The sequence below is a fragment of the Myiozetetes cayanensis genome, unplaced genomic scaffold (genome assembly GCF_022539395.1).
Source record: "Myiozetetes cayanensis isolate MyiCay16 unplaced genomic scaffold, myiCay2020 scf13, whole genome shotgun sequence".
Taxonomy (NCBI): domain Eukaryota; kingdom Metazoa; phylum Chordata; class Aves; order Passeriformes; family Tyrannidae; genus Myiozetetes; species Myiozetetes cayanensis.
In genome coordinates, this window is record NW_026086937.1 from 2,520,782 (window position 1) to 2,541,677 (window position 20,896).

Below are 20,896 nucleotides of genomic sequence, written 5' to 3' on the forward strand. Positions count from 1 at the left end.
GGGCAGTATGAAATACCTCAGACTGACATCTGTATGACTACTTGGTATTCAAATCATGAACAAGAGCCTGGGCTTTGCAGTTGCTTCAAGTCTTTTTACTGGCTAGTTTATCTTGGTTTGATAGATAAAACAAGACCCTATCACAGGACTGAAAGTTTTTTGGAAAGGTATTACTGCTGCTGTTGCTGAGGGGAGGACTTTTGTTTCCTTCTGTGGCCTTTGCCAGCAGGAGTGTGTGTCTTAGCTCATGTTAGCAGGGCCTCCAGCTCTGCTCTCGGTTTTCTTCCTGACCAGCTTTTACACCTTCTCTTGTTCAAGGGTGTCAAAATTCCCTTTTCCTTTCGGCTGTTGCTGTTTTGCATGAAGTCACTCTGAGGAGAGTGGAGAAGACCACTGCTGTGCTCTGCTGCCAAAGCACACAGTAAATTCACCAGGGCTGACATGGAGCACTGGGGACCCCAAGGTCACTTTTGCTCTGTGACCTTGCTGAGTTCCTGCTCTCTATTGCTTTGCTATTAAAGAGTTGGACACCGGTCTATCTTTTTAGATAGACTTTATCTTTTTTTTACCTAAAAAACCTAATAAAACCCCATCACAAACCCCAGTAGTTTCTCAGTAACTTCAAGCTGATTATCTGTTGGAAAAAAACAGAACTATAACTCCTTTCAAACAGGAATTCAGTGCGACTTCAGAATATGAGGTAGCTGGTTCTTTTGGCAGTGCTGTGCATGTGATAATGTCCTTCAGGGGTGATCAGGGCTTTGTTCATGTGAGAATCATGGGCTGAGAAGTGCATAGGTGAGTGAAAGAAACTGATATTACAGGAGTTTGCATTCGCTATCAGGTCATGTAGTGATCAAGGAGAATGACTGCACAGGAACCTAAGTCCGGGTTTTTAAGTGTCATGAAAGCTGCTGTGTGTGCCTTTAGCCATCTACATGGAAGGTTTTGTGTTAGTCCATTGTTGATTCTTTCAAAATTTTTCCAGGCCTAAGAGGATTGCTCCATTTGGCAGAGCCCAGGGCTTTATCTCCTTTTCCACACTTTTGCTGGACACCCTTGGATACTAATTTCTGTTTTTACAGTGCGTGTGTTTTCTTCATTTTCCTTTCAAAAACAAGTAGGTGCCTGAAGGTGGCAGCTTAGCTGCTGGAATTGGAGAAAAATGCAAGCAAGATGAAACCTGTTCTTGCCATTGCACCCTTGATTTAATTAGATTTTGGTATATTTGACATTCTGTTGTGTAAGAGTTTTAAGCATTAGCTGGAAAGTGTGAAGGACATTATATGTCCTTTGCCTAAAGCCTAAAGAGCATTTTCCTTTCAACAAGAAACTCCAGAGCAGTTTGGACTCTACATCAAAGAGAAATGTTTGGTTTCCTGATCTGTTCCAGACAGTTTTTAATACAAGTCCAAACCCAATCTATATGTAGTAGCCAAAGTGATTTTTGCCTTCTCTAAAGTTCTCACTTGCTAAACTTAATCATGCTGGTCGTGTGTTTTTCCAGAGGGCAACAGCCTTATATAATGGAGAGTAGATTTTGCTTTGGCATGTGGTACCGTGCCGTCATCCCCTTGGACCACCTCCAGGAGAGCACAGGTGGCAGTTCTTCTGGGATCTCACAGCTTCTCTGATTTTATTAGCCTTTCTGACTGGTGTCCTCTGCTGTATGACCCACCCTTGAGATGTACTGGTTTTTTGGACCGCTCCATGGAATTTCTTCCGTTCACCTTCTAAAATTTCATCTCAATATCTTAAATTGAAAGAGTCTGGGTAAACCTTACAGTGTTCCTCCTAGTCATTGGTTTATGATCACATTAACTACATTTGAGTGACTATGAGGAAGGAGCATGGGAGTATCCTTATGGATCACCCAGGGACATCCACGCACCCCTGGGAAGAGTGTGCTCTGCTTTGCAATCCACCCTGGAAACAGCTGCTTATCCCTCAAGAGCTTTCTCTGGGTCATGTCAAGGCTCTTTCTCTGTTCCACATATTTCCAGTCTTCCCTCTGTAAATTTCCCACTTGCCATAGTTTTCACACCTTCCGTGCTCTGACTGTGCCTTGTCCCAAGCTGCTCACACCTATTCCCATCACTCTGCTGGTGCAGGCAGTGCTAGTGGGGAGCTTGCCCATTGCCCGGATTGTACTTTCCTGGGAGCAAAGAAAGAGAGCAGAGCAAATGGCATGCAGGAAAGAAGGCAGATGCAAGACAAGTAGTGAAGTTATCTTGCCTCATGTATGCCTGTCCTTTGTATTTGCTGATTGTGGGGTGTTTATGGAACAGAACCTGCTCTGCACTGTGCTGTGGTTGAGGCAGTGCCCCAAGTTCTACAGTCATTGGAAAGCTGTGTCTCTTTTAGCAAGAGTATCACTCTGGCCATGGCTGCTAGAGCACAATTTCTGTTTCCATTAATTGCACTGCCTGCTCAGAAATTGCCCTTGCAGTTTCCCCCAGTAATACCATTCATCACTTCCTGTCCCAAGCTCCAAATTTGGGGTATACAGGGGTGTGTAGGCAGCTGCTGGTTATATTTTAATGATACAGCTTGCTAAATGCTTCTTTAAGAAGAAAGGTGCTGTAAATAATTCAATGGAACTATTCTCTAGTACATACATATGTATAACATAGCCTGTTAAAATGGCTCTTTAAGGAGCCTTAAAGTGTCACTTTAGAGATGCAGATGGGAGTCTATTTGCACTGCTGACCAGTTTGGGATCTTAGGAACCTAAGGCAGTGACAGGCATTGTGATGCATTAGTGCCATTTCTGGGTGTTAGGGAGTTCATCCCCAGAAGGGCTGTGCTGCAGTTCACCAGTGCAGATTGCATGGTCTTGCTGCCATGGGAGGGGCTGCCTTGTTTTTGCTGCAGTTGGTTAAAATGTGGGGATTTTTATAATCTCTCTGGTGCTTTTGTGAAAACGGGAGATGCAGTTGTTCTGTTTTTTTTTTTTAAATTAATTTTTAAATTAAATTAAAAAGCTTACTTTGCTAATGGTAAAACATGAAGACAAATTAACATGTATTCTGTCTGCCATACTACTTGGGTTTTTGAGGTGAAGACTAACCTTTATTTCAGCTTTTTTATCCTTAGAAAAGAAAAGGTAAACAAGATTCTCCAAAGAAATGCCATGTGCTGGCTGCCCTTGCCTGGAGTAAGAAACACTGCAGGGTTTTTTGTGTTGTTTCTCCCCCCCTCCATGACTTTGGTTTAGATGCAGTATGTTTTCTTGTAAATAAGATTGCCTCCCAGGAACAGCCAAGTTGGTCTGTTCAGATTTGATTTTTGCATACATGTCTTGAGCTTCAATGCTCTTTGTGGATTTGCACTGCAATTAAAGAATCTCCTCCTTGGTTTCGGCCCCAAAAGAGACACCAATTTGTTTTGATGAGAAGACAGCAGAGGAAGAAAGTGGAAGGCTAAAGGCAGATAATAGGGGACAAATAGCATAGTGTTTACTTGCACTGTAAATGTCTATATTTTTAGCATCAAGTAAATTCTTTGTTACCCAAGATACCGTTTTCTTTCTGTTATGCTGTCATACTTAAGCTCATGTAGAATCAAACCTAGAATGCATGTTATTTTCTGTTTAAAACTCTTTAACCAAAATAATAATGGCTTTGGTAAGAAATGAGACTGTTAACAGAGACTTAGCAAGGGCTGTAATCCTTGAGTAAAAGTACAAGTGTGTGTTGCATCAACCTCCTGGGAACAGGAGCACTTTGCTTGCTTCAGGCCACATGGAGAAAGCTACAGAATTTTAAAAGAGGAGTAATTCCTTATTTGTTAATGCACACAACAATTTCTCTTGCCAAATTTCTGCCTGTGTTTTTAGATACTGAAAGAGTGGTCAGCTTTTCTTAGAAGGCTTGACACATGTTGCTGGCTGTGCTCTTCTGAAAATCTCTCTGTCAAATCTCAAAGCAAAGGGAGAGAGCACTCTAAACCCGTGGGCTTTCTTGAAATGCCTGGAAATATTTGGTTCCTGCTCTTTGGGGAAGAGAAACCTTCCCCTGTGGGCAGTTTATTCTGGTCTTGGCCATGTGCTTTGTCACTTCAAACTCTGCTTCTTTGTGCTTCATGTCTGTTTGATCCTGGAAAGTGCTGGAGAAAGTATTATGCACTGGTTGAACTCTTAGTTTGATATGATCAAGAAACTGTTAAGCTCTTACAAGATCTGCGTATTCTATTAAATTATTTTTTCGACTATGTGAAAAATTGTAACTCTAGGATGGTAATAAATGAAACAGGATGTACTTGTTTCAGAGCTGTGAAAACGTTAGAATAATGGTTTATATAGAAAACAATCAGGACTTCTGAGATTTTTAGCAGACATATATTGCAGTCATAGTTAGCAATATGCTGATTTTTGGGTGGGGAGACCTTGTTGAGCTTATTATGCAAGACAGGAAGGCAGAAAATAGGAATGAGTGGAGCTGCTGTTGTGTTTCTTTTACCCTGACTTCTCCTAAAGCAACGTCAGCTGTGGAGAGTAAATGAATGTGATGCTCTGCATGTTCAGTCATTGCTCTGATCCTGCCACTGTGTTTTGCTGTCTATCATCTTTATATCCTTTCTTTCTTACTATTCATGCAAATACATAAATCCTCTGCAAATATAAATTGGAGCAATTTTTTAAATCCAGATGGCAATTTTGTTTGGCTAAGAACTGCAAGACTGGGGCCTTTTTATAATGTTATTGATTATTATATTTTAACTGCAGGTATTCATTGTTGCACAAAGACAGTAAATGTCAAGAAAAACAGTGAAGAATTTATTTATTTTCATCATAAGTAGTTTCTTTTTTCCTTAGATCCCTTAAATCTGTCCTGGTTTGTCCTTTGTCAAACAGATCAACGTCAGGGCTATTCAGTATAGATTTTGTCTTTGCAAAGTCAACTTCAGGGCCAGTGAGAACCATGAAAATTAATTTCCTGCCCTTTGTAAAAGCCATGACCTCTGTAATACAGAAAGGTGAACTGTGGATATGAAGGGAACTCCTAGGAGCTTGCTGTACCGGTGTGAATAGGGATTTGTCTGACCTGCAGCCATCTGAGTTGCACTGGGGGCAAGCTGCTGTAATAGATGATATAAATTGCAGCACTGGTAAGTAGAGCTGTCCCCAGAGAAGAGGACCTTTGCCCCCATCTCCTTCTTTCCTCCAGACAGCCCTCCACTTTGGAGTGCTGCTTTCCAGGCTCTCCCGTCCCAGGCTCGGCCTTTCATCTTGGCTGAAATTATCACCACGGAAATCTCCACATCTTGGTTTTTGCTTCAGGTGGTTAAGGACTGTATTTCTGGCTGCTCTGTAGGCTTGGTCACCTTAGAGCTGAAACACATGCCAAAAGAATGGGTTGGAGGCAATGCAACATTTCTGGGTGACGTGCTTAGGTAATGCTGTGATTAAACTAAGTAGGAAAGGAAGGGGGGCTCCCTCTGTAACACTGTAAAAGACCTCCTGATGCCAAGAGAAATCCCAGGAGATAACCATCTCTAGAGCCCAGATAGCCTGATGAAGGCTAAGGATCACTTTCAGATCTTCCTGGGCTGGTTGGAAAAACGTTATACAAACAGAAAGTGACTGTATTGAAGACAGAGGCAAGCACTAAATCCATTGTGAAAACAGGACCTTGGAGGCACTGTGAGCCACGGCTTTGGAAATGAATAAAAAACTGTATGGCCCTGTTGTCTCCCATCATTTTACTCTGTGGGACATATTTGTTTTTTTAAAATCTTTTGTTTAGCCTGCTAACATACTGTTGCTGAGTGAGAAATTTCTGATTAAATTGTAATATAGTGTCATAGAGCATAGAAGCAATGAGATTGTATTCTTCCTTGTCTGTGGAGAAGCCTGTGTTGCTATGGCCTTGATCCAGAATTTGATAACACAAACAAATGATAAATCAGGCATATTTATCTAAGGGCTCATTTAGCAAAAAAAAGAGTTAATTATGTTTTCTTCTTAATAACGTATTTATTGCTTTTTATTAATTTGAAATGTGCAAGGTCTGTATTTAATTGTTTTAGTGTAAGAGCCCATCCCAGTGTAGGCACTGCATTTCTTCTCCAACCCTCAAATAAGACTTTTCCTGGAGATGCTAAAACCCCTGAGAGCTGAAAAAATTCTCAAAGGGTTTTGCTATGTCATGGAACTCATTTCCTGTAGTGATTGATTAAGGAGATGCAAAAGTAATGACAGGGTATTTTAATCAGAGACTCTGTGGATGTGGGTACAGTTACACTTTTATGGGGGTGATTTTTCTCTGTTCCCCCGTGCTCTTCAGGGAATGTGTTTCATTTGCAGCGTGTGGAGGAAAGCAGAAGGAGCAAGTGCTGCTTTTTCTGGGAGTCTCTCATGTTTGTGGTTTGTTTTGTAATATTTTTTTTTTCTTTTTTTTAATGTTACTGGTCTTACAGCGCTCAGGGGAGGAAGAACTGAAATAGTTTTATCATCATTGCTTTTCTTCTGTTCTTTCTGTGATGTAGGCCTGACACTTCCATTGAAATACAAACCAAATCTGTAGTCATCTTCAGTGGTTCCTTAAGCTGGCTCCCTTCCCTTTTGCTCTTAATTTCAGGTGTTGTCAAGTTGTGCCAGGAAGCAAGTGCAGTTGCCACGTTTGGCCTCCAGAACTGAATGTCTTAGTAACAGAGGCTTTGTTCAGTTTTATGACTTGGCATCGTCTTTTGAAAGGAAGAACTGAGGGAGGAACACAAAGATCTCATGGGGAATGCGCGAAGAAGGGAGCCTTGAGGACAAATCTCTTACTCATAAAAGGTGGTGAAAAACACGAGCTCTGCATGGCTTTCGGGAGTGCTGCAGTGTCCAAAGTCTTGGGGAGTGTGTAAAATGCACATGCCCTGGTGGAAAAGGTGGCTGGCTTGTACAGCCATTCCCAGACCGGCTGTTTGAGTGCTCCGTTAGGTACGGTCGAAGGTTTTGTAGGAGCGGTGCCAAAGTGAACTTTCTGTGGGTTGGAAAGGAAGGGGAACAAAGGAAAAGCAAACAATCCGCTCCCCTCTCCGCCCGTGGGCTCCTTCCCTCTGCTATGAGACAGCAGCTGTGAGGAACTCAGTACTGAAAAGCTTTCTGAAACATGATGAGGTGCTTAATCAGATTTCCATGTTCGGTTTCAACCTCATGTAAATAAGGAATGTGTAGTGAAAAATCCTGTGTGTAATTTGAATATGAATGTCAAGGTTGGTGTCTGCTTGTGGGGAGATCATGATCATGCAAACTTACGCCACTTTCTCCTGGCAGAAGGGATGTTCTCAGTGTGAGGCTTTTGAGGTATTAGAGGAAAGGTTTTGGAAGGACTTTGTGGGAAGGAAACTTGAAGTAATTGCAATAGTTACTGCAGAGTGGATTGGTTTTGTTCTCACTTCACTGGCTTCATCCACATTTCTCCTTGTCCTGTGAAGACTCCTGAAAGAAAATGGGAAATGAACTGGCTTATCCAAAAATAAATTAATTTCAACCCAGTGCTAACTGGATACAGAGAAAGGATGTTATATGAGTCAATGAAAGGAGACAAAGGAGAAAAGTGATCTAAATAGCAACATAAAGAAAATATTTGGGAATAAAAGTAATAATCAATTTGTACAATAGTGTGTCCAGCAGCCCTGCTGAGGTTGTGTGTGATGGATGTGTTTGTTCGTTCAGATATGTCTTGCACTACAACATTTTTAAATCGCTGCTAGAATGAAATTGATTTCTTGAGTTTTAAATAGTGCACTGTAAATCTTCCACTCACACCAGGACCTAAGAGCCTCTGACTGCAAGCTTACTGCAGTTTGCCAGTTCCATTTGATTTCATTTCAGATTCATCCCCGCCAGCCAAACCACAAAAAGAGCTTCCTGTCCAGTGGAGAATGAAATGCAAGATGTGATCCTTTTGTTGCTAACGGGAGGTTGCAGAGAGAAGAGCTGGCTCTTGCTGAGGTTGTGTTTGGGCTTGGTTAACCATTTTGGCAATGAGGCAGAGACTCCTGGTCGCTGCATATAAGTTAGATGCTCTTAGGTCTAACTGAGGGCAGTTTATAAAAAGGCTTGCTAAGCAGCAGGCTGATGTAATGAAAGGTGAAAAGCCTGGACCATTGTGCTTCCCAGGGTTGTCTTTCTGAAGGAGAGGTTTGCTTGCTGCCTTATTTACCCTTCACTGGCTATTTGACCTGTGGACTCAGGGGGCTTGTTCTTGTTGGCTTTTGTTCCTCTCAGAGTTTACAAATTAAGCTGCCAAGGGTAACTTTTTTGTCTTTCGGTACATTTATTTACTAAATCTTAAACTTGCCAAATGCAGATGTGTTTTCCCTTCTCCTTTGCAGGATTGGTGTTGGTAATGGGGCTGATCACACAGGGTAAGGAGGACTCCACTCCTGTGGGCATGGCAGAGGTTTTTGTCTTCTGCTCCTCTCCCCAAGTGGCATCAGTGGGAGGCCTGGCAGAGCTCTGCTGTGGAAGGACGAGAGGTTAATTTGGCCATGAAGGTGGGCTCTGTGATTTCTGTGGGATTGTGGGTGTCTCACTCAGAGCTGGGGCAGGATCTCAGGGATGTGCCCTGTGCTTTGATGGCCACTGTCTGCAGTCCCTGAGGTGTTTGTCCTGCATGGTGTCTGAGGAGTGAGAGATTCTTCATGGGTGAGCTCTGCCCTCAGAAAAGCCCCAGTGCCCGAGATGCTGCCCTGGCAGATGTGGGACTGGGTGTTGGGACACCCACCCTGGGCCACAGTAACTCTCCTGTGCTACCTGCTTTCCTAGGCTACCTCAGAAGCAGCAGCAGCAGTAAAACTGGTAACGTGTCTTTCTTTTAACTGGAAACGAGCATTTGTCAAGAAAAGGTATTTTCACAGTGCCCCAGCTCTTCCTTCTCCTTCACCTACTACAGCTACCTGGAAGCATGGAGGCTGTAAAACCTGAGAGGACAATGATGGGCTGAAAATAACCAGAGCTCTTGTGTCCCTCGAAGGCATTTAGTTGGAGAATTGGATCCAAAGTGGTTACTCTATCACTTTTAACCTTACTTGTGTGGTGAACCCTTCCAGGGAGGGAGCTGAGGCAGGATCTGCTGCACAGCCACAGCTGAGAAGACATGGGAAGGTAAAGGCACCTGTGAAGGGCTGTGGTGTGGGGACAGATGGAAGGAGCAGTTGCTGCCCAGCAGTTGTTTTTCCTTAGGAGTTCTGAAGCTGCAAAGAGTTGAACACATTTCTTGCTGAGCTTGTTTATTGTTTTTGTTTTTGAGGGGGAATTTGAGCATTGTTTTAAGACTTGGGTTCAGCTTTGTTCCCATTAAAGGAGTCAGATGCTGGCTGTTGACTTAACTGCTGAAGAGGTGCTGATGCTTCCAGCTTTTTCTGGATTCCCTGGAATAAATCTTTTTCTTTGATTCCCTGGAATAAATCAGACATTAACTACTGATCCTTTTTTCTCCCCCTCCTAAACCAGTGGGCAGTTGTCTGAGTTGATGGTTATTTTCCATTAGACATTCACCCAGCTCAGTCTGTTCTTCCTCTGAATTTTGTCTCAAAAATAAAACAGTTCTTCACATATTTCTGTAAGCCACATTACTGCATTTACTGGGTGTTTCTGTGTGCTGAGGAGCCCTGCCGTTCCCACAAAGACTCTCATGTTTGTGCTGCGAAGGCTTTGGCTGGACACAGGTGGTGTGGGTGAGGAAGCAGTGACAGGCAGAGGGAAACTGTGCAGCCTTTTTACTTAACTGAGTTATTTTGTTGGGTCTTAAGCAAACATTTCTTGAATGCAGTTCACGGTATTTGCTCAGTGATCCAGTGGAATGTCTGGGATATTTTTGGGTTTTTTTTCTCCAGGGCCAAAAGGCTGTTTTTGGCACTGAATCCCAAAGTTGCCAGCCTGGGGCTGAGTCACTGCACTTTAGGGTGAGGAGAGCTGAGCTGGTGCAGTGGTGTGGTGAGACAGGCACCCTGGCCAGCACAGAGCACGCCCGCTGTGCCTGGAGCTGGATGCGTTAATTAAAGATGCTGAAAATGACTCTATGGCTAAATCTGGGTTTACTGAAATGAAAACTGTGCCAGGACTTACTGAGCTGCTGGACAGCGTGCTGCAGGCCTGTCCTGCTCGTATCCCAACTGTGCTATGGATAAAAAAATCCAGTTTCAACACTCAAATCTGTGTGACCCTGTGGTGAGCCCTGCTTTGCCCCAACTACCCATCACAGGAGGCACTGTGGGCTTTGGGCACTCTGTCATTGCAGTGAGGCCTGAGCACAGGTTTCCTGAGTAGCAGCTTCTTGCAGTGTTTTCCAGACCTCGTGATGATGGGGAGATGAAGCTTGCAGTGTTCTGGCCTCAGCAGTACAGCGTGGAGTCTGGGAGAAGCTTGGACTTTCTCGTCCTGCGTCTGCTTTTGTATTGCAAACCCAGAGAGTGTCTGCATGTTTGTGTTCCAGCTGCAGTCTATAACAAGACACGCACACGTCCTCCCAAACTTGCTTTTGGCCACTCTTCTTCAAATCTCCTCTGCATTCCTCTTAAATACTTCTGTGAGTTTACCCGACCTTGAGACTTACAGTTCTTGCTTGGCTGGGACAAACTGACAAACTTCAGGCTTTGGAATAGGTTGCCCAGGGAGGTGGTGGAATCACCATCCCTGGAGGTGTTTGAGGCTCTTGCAGCTGGTGCTGGGTGATGTGATTTAGTGGTTTAGGTGTTACAGTCGCAGTGCTGAGTGGATGGTTGGACTGGATGATCTTAAAGGTCTCTTTCAACCTTGATGATTCCATGATTCTGTGATGGTTTACTTGCTGACTTTTGCATCCTGACACAGACCCTTCCAGTCACTTCTTCATTGCCACGTATCCTGAAGTTGCCACAGAAGAAATTCTGTTTTCAGGAAGAAAATGTGTCATTAGCTCTGCTTGCTTCACCTTTAAGTGAGGAATATCTTACTGTCTCGATCAAATAACCAGTTGCACCTGGACCAAATCTGTGGCTAAAGGATGTTTGCTTTAAGACACCAGTGGACAAAAGAGACAGTGATCTATTACTAAGATTTGCACAAGAATCAAGATACTCCAGGGCATCCTCTGGTGACTGCAAGTATGCAGAGTAAATACCTGCTGGGTCAAGTTCGGTGCTCTATTGTTTGGTTTGTTGGGTTTTTTTTCATTTTCTTTGTTAACTTCATTGACAAAGAGCCTTCTTGTTTCGTGTGGAAGAAATAATTATATTAAAGAAATAACTAAGGAGTTAATTTTGCATATGGTCTTTTGATCATGGTCTTGAATAGTGTGAGAGCCCAGAGCCCTGTGTGTGTACACGTTCCCATGCCAGGTTCCTGTGCCAGGAGAGCATCTGTCCTCGTGTAATACAGTAATTATGGATCTTTACAACTTGGATCTGCTTTCTTGGAGCAATGATAGCCTGTGGACTGGGGATAGGGAACAGAAGGAGAAAAGGTCATTCAGCTGCCTAACTTTAGTGAGGCTTCTGAGGTAGGAGTGGTATGGACATGTGGTCCACTGGGGACTGGGATCTGAAGTCAGACCTACACAGGCAGGAGCTGAGCTGCTGTTTGTCTCATATGAATTGCAAGTGAACAATGTGAGGTCAATGATAAACGAATTGGGTATGGAAAGGAAAAACCCTTTATTACTTCTGACAAATCGTGCTGTGCTCGGAGTGTAAATGTCTGTGGCAGCTGCTATACTGGTCTTTTTGAAGCTGGTAAGTTCTTGAGCAGAGTTATTAAAAGATATTTTTACTATACATTATTGGAGTGAAGGGGCTGAAAACAACAGTGTCAAAGTACTCAGATGCTTTTGTGTTTCCAGGACAGCGCATGGAAAAGACATCAATTATTCTTCATGTTCTTTGACATGAGGCATCTCTACATGTCAGATGGGTGTAGCCTTGTTAAAGAAAGGGCCAAGGCACAGCATTTTTCTGTTGAGGACAGTTTTGCCAGATACTGACACTGCTGTTGGCAAGTCTCTAGGGTGAAATAAGGAGCCCTTCAGAACATCTTGGCTTCTTTTACTAAAGGTTTGAATACTTGAAGCATGGAAGTGCTGAAACCTCTAGTGTATTTTATGTCATGGTTGTTGACAGTGGCTTGTCAGTGAGTGAAGTCTGCCACAGGAAGGCTGGAAAGAATGTGAGTAATTTTTAACAAGCACAAGAAATTGTTGTGAGGTGTGTCTTCCAGAAATCTGTGGGACAGATGGAAAACATGAACCAAAGGACTGAATGGGGTATAAAGAAATATACTCTTACCCCTGGAAGAAGATATGATAGGAAATGCCTTTACTGCTTAAGGTTAACACAGTGGCACTGAGCTGGCTTTTGGATTACTTTTCTCCCTTAGAATACAGTGTCCAAGGCAAGTAAAGGCTGCAACAACCTGATCATAATTTACTTGTTACAACTAACCCGTAGCTACTCTGCCTTGAACTGATGCTACAATCATAGAATCATTAAGGCTGGAAAGGACCTGCAAGATCATTGAGTCCAACCTTTGACTGAACACTATCTTGTCAATTAAATCATGGCATTAAGTGCCACAGCCAGTTGTTTCTTGAACACTTCCAGGGAATGGTGATTCCACCACTTCCCTGGGCAGCCCTAGAAGGGAGGGATCACAGCTACTGGCCTTGCTGTGTGTAGGATGACACTTGCCATAGGACATGCCATGCTTTCACAAAGAAGTAATTTTCCTGAACCAAGCCCCTGCTTCCAAGTGACTTCCAGTGTTTCAGAGGAAGGAAAAGCATTATTCAGTCTTGATGAACTTTGGCTGGTTGTCAGAGCTGTATTATCACAGGTGCAGCTTTCAGCCTGCCCTGTGGCTCTTGCCTCTCTCTGACAATGGTTACTCTCTGGTTAGTAAGGCTGTACAGTTGATTCTGTTCAGGAATTTTTACAGTGCGTGTTTGCACATGCAATAATAACTGTAACAATAATAATAGCAACAACACTACTACTGCCACCACTAATGTCTTTTTGTGCCCTTCACATGTGGTTCTTATGAGTATTAAAGATGAAATTCTGGTTTGGATTTTTTTTCTATACTTTCCTGCTGGCTTCACACTGACAAGAGATCAACAATTTTAATGGAAAAGAACACCACTGGGAATTTTTGCCTCAAAATAGCTTTCTCCTCCATCTGATAATGGGAAGAATCATCTGTTCTTTGACCTTTGGCTGGCAGACTTAGAAATTGAAAAGCAGGATGGTTGTGCTGTAAGAGCATTACTCTAATGATGTGTGTGGTCAGTGGTTTCTGGGCGTTTAAACGAAGGTGGTGCACTGTGAGATGTGTTGAGGCACGAGCTGAAATTCAGGGAGCATTTCAAACCCCACAAATGCTTGTGGGACAACCTTGAAACTGAGAGCTCAGGGAGAAGTAACCTAAAAATCCAACTTTTGCTGGTTTTAGTTCATACTGGCACTGTCCCTGCAATTATGCAAATGTTAATGTCTAAGTTAATAAATGGGACTGCTTCAGATGGATTAATATTTAGTGGATAACATGTAGATGATACTTAATCATGGAGAAAAAAAATAATCGTTTGTTTAAAAAGAAACAAAAAATAACAGCACTAGTAGGTGTAGATGTTTCCATGTAAGACACAGCACAGGAGAGACTCTAAAGCAGAGCCTTTGTTTATTCTCTCTCCCGTGAACTCCTTGTTGTAATGGCTAAGCACCTTATAAATATTTATGGATGTGTCCTCAAAGGAAAATCAAATTTATGTAATGGAAATGCAAAGTGATGGTAAGAGAAGCAACTTACCAAAGGTTCCTACACAGTTATACTGTGACAGAACTGGAACAGTAAATCAGACTAGTATATCCCATTTTTGTAAATGAGCCATCATCCCATCCTCCTTATTAGTTACTTTTGCATTGGCTGCTTTCAGAGTAATTCAGTGCTTTTCTTAAAATAAAAACACTTTATTTTAGGGAAATACGTTATTTTCTGCAATTTCACCCTTAGGCAGGCCACACACGGATGGATGGCCAACTGGGGTTTGTAGTTAGTGGCTGCAAAGGAACAGAGAAGAACATTAAATTCAATTTATGCTGCTGTGTGACAACTTGCTCTGCTCTTGCTCCTCAGCTGCTGGAGGTGTCACGAGCATCACTTGGGAGCTGGGGTGAATGTGAGCACGGTGCTCAGCAGTGCTGACTGCCTGGGCAGGGCTGCAGTGATGCTGCCTAGCTGGGGTGCCACTGCCTTAGCTCTCCTCTCCTCTTCCAACCCTCGTGCTGCTGCTCAGGGCAGCTCACACGCTGTCAGCAGCTTCCTCCTCAGGGCAAGCCAGTAATCAAACAATTCCCTGCATTGAGTATCGTGCACTCATGAGAGGTGCTTATATTTCTGTGGGCTCCAGCTGGCACTGGTCTTCTACAAACAGTGACTGGGGGACAAAATGCTGCAGTGGTGGCAGCAAAGGGATTCAAGTCTGCCTTTGGGCAGTGACAAAGTGTACGAGCAAGAGGATATTTTTCTGTTTCTCAGAGTTTAAAGCCTTTGTGCAAATCTCTCTGAAGTCAGGGAGGGACTTGTGATGTTGCAATGGGCTTTGATTTTGACCCCAAATGCCAATTTTACAGTATGTGTTTGTGTTTTGTTAGTTGGCTCGTGAATATGAAACAGTGCTGGGCGAACCTTTGGAGAATAATATTGAATGTGGAAATTTGCACAGTGATCTTGATCATATGACTGTGGATATATGTTGAAATACCCCCCCAGTATGTTGCAGGCACATTCCTCTTTGGTCCTGCCTGTGCTGTTTGTATGTGTTTAGTTGGCACTGTGAGCTCTGAGGTTTTCTTTTAAGTTATTCTACAATACTTGAGGGAACTCAACTCTCATCACTAATAAAATAAAATAAGGCAAAGCACTGGTAGGTCTTGCCTTGTTAACTGTTCTAGCTGTTGTGTTTCCCACTGTTCCAAAAAAACCCATAAAGCTTTATAAGATTTAACGTATTCCCAGTGCAAAGCATGAATATTTATAGGCAAAGAATAAGACTTCCCATTTTGAAATGTCAGTGCTATGAAATTGCTTTTTTGGCAGGCGTGATTAAGCCACACAGACTTCCAATAAAGTTTTGTAAGCTTTTTCCTTAATTATAGCTTAATTTAGGTCTCTGAGTTTAACAAAACCTATGAAGCTTGCAGCAAAATATTTTTCTTGAGGAAAATTTTGTTTGCATGGATTACAAATCCTGTATTTCTTGTGGTTATGATTTTTTTAATGTGCTTAAATGTCAAAATTCTGTGTTTTTTTTTTTTCTCTACATTTCTTAACGCATTTACAACAGTAAAATAACTGATACTGTGTGCTTAATACAGAATTTTGAAGGAATTAGTTTGGAAAGTGTATGTGATTAATTTTTCGCTCCAAACGCCTTGAGTAAAACGTACTGGAGGTTATAAGACATCAAGCAAGAGCCACGAGGTTCTGTCTCAGGCAGTTATTTCTGCAAGACACAAATAAGAAGCAATTTTTCTTTCATATAGTTGTTCTTAAATGCACCGTTCTGACAACAGCAATAAATAGAATAATCTGCATAATTGTATTTATATGCCATTGACCTGTCTTTTCTAGAGAAAATCCCCTTTTCCCAGATCAAATAATCTCCCATTCAACTGTAAGTGAAAGGAATCCTTATTAGCAGCTGCACAGATTTAGGGGAATGTTTCTGCATAGGCTTAACACAGAATTTTGATATGGACCTCTGAGCGAATTTGATATTTGGTGAACAAAATACTGTAAGGGCACTAAAACCACCTTGCTTTCCTGGGCTGATTGGGATATGATTTACTCAAAAGAGCTAGACAGAAAAGCAGAGAGGTGATGTGATTAAACTAAGGTAAGATCTATTACTAGATTTTTTTAACAGCATATTTTTTAAATTGATGTAATCAATGTCTCAGCCCTGCTCAAAGATAGAGTTTTGAACAGCTTTGAGCTATTCCTGGCTTAATACTTAAGTAGAAACAGCAGAAGTGGTGGAAAAACAGGATCATTTTGAAAAAAACCACACATTCAAAGGGTTTAAAATCCTCTGCTGTGATCGTGCTTTTCTGACCCACTGCAGCCTTGCATTAGCAAACTGAGAATGTCTCCATCTCCCTAATTGTAATGCTCAAAATATGCTACCAATAAATCATCTGAATAAAGCAGGGAGGGGAAAAAAGAAGGGGGCCTTCTGGGGCCTGCTCCATCGACACTTGCACTTGTGAACATGAACTTAGAGGCAGTCAGGGGCTCTAAAGGCGGCCTTAGTGGGGGAGATGACAAAAGTGAAATCCCTTGAAACTCAGACACTGGCCATTTTTAACACCTGTGTTTGAATGGTGAATTCAGCATCTGAAAAGTAAATATTTGGAGAGCAGTTTGAAAACTGTTTTACTGAAAGGGAAGGGAGACCGGGGAGTTTGCAGGGGGTGTGTGTGTGGGGGGATGCTTTTATTTTCCAGATAAAGAAAAGTTCCCTGGGATGGCAGAAAGTAACACCTGAGTCTGCCATCAGTGTTTTTCACCTCTCTTTGCTCTTCTTTGCAGGTTACATATTTGGGTAAGGTTTCCACAACAGGGATGCAATTTTTGTCGGGCTGCACAGAGAAACCAGTCATTGAATTATGGAAGAAGCACACGCTCACCAGGGAGGATGTTTACCCAGCTAATGCCCTTCTGGAAATTCGCCCTTTCCAAGTCTGGCTGCATCATCTGGACCTCAAAGGTGAGGCGACAGTCCACATGGATACCTTTCAGGTAGCACGTATCGCCTACTGCACTGCTGACCACAACGTCAGCCCAAACATCTTTGCTTGGGTCTACCGGGAGATCAACGATGACTTGTCCTACCAGATGGACTGCCATGCTGTAGAGTGTGAGAGCAAGCTGGAGGCCAAGAAGCTGGCCCATGCCATGATGGAGGCCTTTAAGAAGACTTTTCACAGCATGAAAAGCGATGGCCGGATCCACAGGAACAGCTCGTCAGAGGAAGTGTCTCATGAATTCGAATCTGACGATGGCTGACTGGACTCATTCACGGTTCAGCAAAGGCAGAAACGGCTTAGGGAATGAGAGCTGATAGAAGAACAAGCAACAATTGAAACAGGGGAATGAAAGGACTGCCAAACACTTGTCTGACCAGCTTTTTAAATCAGAAGAGCAATTTGGTACCTACAGATAGGCATCATTGAAGTAATTATGTTACAGTGAAATCTGCTGCTGTTGTTAAAGTGAGAAAAAATATCTCTCCCCATCTCTCCCACCCACTCATCGCTGCCCCTTTCTCGTCTCTGTAGTTCAGGTGCACACCATGAAGTAGAGTCATTCCTGTTTTTATTGTAAGACTGGTCAGGCAATTTTATTAGTTGCTTCTTTGGCATTCCTAGCTGCGGGCTGATGCTGATGCACAAGAGCAAGTAGACCTGGAAAGCCCTAATGGTTCCTTCCTGATGGATCTTTCCCCGTGATGCATCACAAAAATCCCTTGACCGTACGTAGGCTGAGACAGCCATACATAGCCTTTTAGACTAATGGCCTGGCATTCTGCAGTTAATTCACATTTCACAGATAAAAATGAAAGATGCTTGTATGTACACATTATATCATATGCTATCCTTTATTTTATTCATTGTACCTATTTTCTTAGTATACCTGCTGCCACATCTTTCACCCAACGCCAGTAGCTGCAGTTTCAGAACTGTGTACTGCAGGATACCAAAAAGGGGGTGGGCAAAAATAGTCCCCGGTGGCTGGGGGGGGTACAGCAGGTCAGCACTGCTATCCGTGCATTTTCCTTACCCTGACGTGCTCCACAGGAGGGGGCCCCGCTGGGAAGAGTTGAGGGACACTTGGGTCTGCCAGTGTTTTGAACTGTGACTTCTCATCAACCTCAGGTCTGAAGTGCCACGAGCACGGGAGCCACAAGTCCGCGTGGCCGGGCACTGCTGGTCGAGTGGCCCTGCTGGGATGGAGCTGGCAGTGCCTCCTCGCTCAGCCAGGGCTGTGTTGCTGTAAAGATCAAAGGAAATGGTCCCTTAGGAGCCAGGTTTGAACACCTGTTCTGGTTGAGAACCTCGTGTTAAGATTCCCGTATCTTTCCTTGTTCGCGGATATACAGTCATGCCTTTCTTAAACGCAGATGTTTAATAAAACTCAAATAAAAGGAAAAACTTGTTTCACTTGATATTTTTTTTTTAAGGCTGAGAGCAGATCGATAGTTTGCAAGTAACTCTGCTCCTTTGTACAACCTTGTTTGTAATTATGGTAATGTTAGGGGCACTAGGGCACCTTACAGAAGCCTTAAAAGAAAGCTAATCCAAGCAGATAGCTCTGTGTCTGTGTTTTGTGCATCTTTTGTGCATTTGTGTTTGTATGTGAGAGTGTTTGTGCGAGTGCAGTGGAAAAGCATGTACGTTGTGCATGGAGATTTGTTGAGGAGGGCCCACACCTCTTGAAAATATGCTTGTTGCTTTATAATGTATGTAAACGATCTCCAGCATAAATGCATTCATACTTTAATAAAATAAAAAAAAAGTTTTGAGTTAAACCCTTTTAGTTTTAAGCTGTCTTTCCAGTGTCAACTCTGTGGTTTTATGTGCGTGGGTTCTGTATTCATTTTGTTTCGTGGAATGAAAATGTTGATTTATTTCCATTTAAATATTACATCGGTCTTCATGAGAATTACCATTAGCACTCTAAAATTATTTTCTTTTAAATATTTAAGTTAAATATTGCTGTGAGGTTTTGTTTTGGGGTTTGAGTGTTTTTGTTTGTCTTTTTTTTTTTTTTTACTTTGTTGAGAGTGGACATGACCTATAATTTTTGTTTAGCAGGCTGATGCAGTGATACCCCCCTCCCACCACCTGACTAGTTGAAATGAGCTCTGCTGAGTGGGAGCAGTCACCTGCTGGGCTGGGTTAAGCAAAGAACACCTTTGTTGGGGGCTTTGATTTTGTCTTTTCTTATACAGGACAGTCTACATTTCTGTTTTACAGATGTACTGATCTACAGTGGGTTGGGGAGTTCTCAGAAAGGATATTTGATATTGTGGTGTCTGCGATAATTCCTCAGCAATTGGAGGCTATGGATTACACGAGAATTCTGTATGATAAAAATAAAATATGAAGGAGAACATTCTAGTCCTTTTTATTGGAAAGTCAGACCCTTTGAAACGTGAACCAGCTATTTTCTAAGGGTTCAAACATGCGAGGGAATATGAGGGAATGTGAACTGCAGTTTGTCTTAGAAAACATGAGATTTGAAAAATAATCAGTTTCATGAGTTTGGATCCTTAGATAATATGGAATTCGTGCCAAATCTCTCTGCATTATCAATACCAAATGTGTGATGCCATTTGCATGAAGGAGAAAAGCTTTCAGTCCTGAATTGCAAGCATAGCAGTTATCACTGATTATCAGTTGCCAGTAGATACTGGAATGAAACATCAAGTTAAACTTTTCCTTCAATTAATCTGTTGGAAAAGAAAAATCATGAAGTTTCCATCAGAAGTCACTTCCAGTTGGCTGAAGGCTTTTCTGTTCAACTACAAAGAGCCCGGTTTTGGATCTCACTGCATCCCGTTGTGGGTTGATGAGTTCCTTCAGTGTCAGCCAGGAAAACATGTAGAGGATTTCTTTCCCTCTTCTGCTTGTAGGGAAGAGTGGAAAAGTTTTGAATATCGGAGTGTGCTATTAGAAGTGTGAAAAATGTATAGAGCATTTAGGTCTTTGCCCCTTGGCATCCCTATGTGACATCACTGGGGTTATGTCAAGGCGATTTTCATAGTTTTTCTAACTACCTTTAGAAAGAGGAGGTCAGTGTTACTCCATATAGAGTAAGTTTGTTCAGTTTTCAAGCTCTGAAATCTGAATATCTTCTGTACCTCCCAAATCTCTGGAGCTGTGAGTGTGTGATTGCTCAGGAGCAGTTTTGGTACAGGGAGAGCAACACTCTGCACTGGCAAGCACAGATTGCATGAGAATTGCTTAGATGTGCGTGGGGCTTTAGCCCAGGGGGATGGAGAAAGGCAGAGACTCACATCTTTCATGTTTTGAACTCAAAAGCCCCTAAGAACAGCTGAATGTTTTGTTTAAAAAAAAAAAAAAAAGGAAAGAAAAAGAAACAACCCAAAACACAACCAAACAAAAAAACCCTCTGCAGCTGGTTCCACTCCCTAGCTTTCCAGTAGTGTGTGACTTCATTTTTACATGAGAAAGGATTTTGCCAATGAATTGCTTTTAATTTTCCTAAAACCTACAAATAAATGGCATGTGATTGAGATACAGAGGCAATCCCGTATCAGTCTCTTAGGAAACTTTACATACATATATGTTATTCTTGCAAGTTTTGAGACTTCAATATCAGTGAATTTACATTTAATTTTATTTGAACTGTAAGGTTCTCTGTGTGTCTGTATACACATATATATATACATATATATGTACATATATATATGTACACATGTACATGCACACACATCTTGAAATGTGTTACTTGTTAAATATTTTCTGTCTGGTGGACATATGTAACAGTAGGTGTGTATGTGTAGGCAGTCTTGAGATAAAGGGTTTACCTATTAAAGAATTTCTATTAATGGGAAGCAAATTAACTTGTCCATCTGCATGCAAAATTTGATGTACTATATGCATTATTTACCATTTACCACCAGAGCTCTTCCTTCCATGCCCAATTAGATGCTGTAAGAATGATGTATGATTGGGCTCAGTTTTCCCTGTGGCAGTGAATTATTAATTTGTGTGTAACTGGGAAGTGATATCTTAAATGTATGATTGTTACCTTGTAGACTACAGTGTCCAGTCTGCCAAGAGTTTACAGTAAGAGAACATATCCTTTCCTGACAATAGGGACACTCATTATACCTTTTTC

The 20,896-nt window shown here is 42.3% G+C and overlaps 1 protein-coding gene across 1 annotated transcript in view; it reads left to right on the plus strand.

Moving 5' to 3' along the window:
• The window catches only part of PID1 (phosphotyrosine interaction domain containing 1), an 81,033-nt gene extending 62,476 nt beyond the window's left edge, over positions 1-18,557 (plus strand). Inside the window, exon 3 of the mRNA XM_050308568.1 lies at positions 16,559-18,557. Within this exon, the coding sequence (XP_050164525.1) occupies positions 16,559-17,035 (477 nt within the window). The 3' untranslated portion in view covers positions 17,036-18,557. The remainder of the gene's footprint in view (positions 1-16,558) is intronic.
• Positions 18,558-20,896: the final 2,339 nt, after the last annotated feature.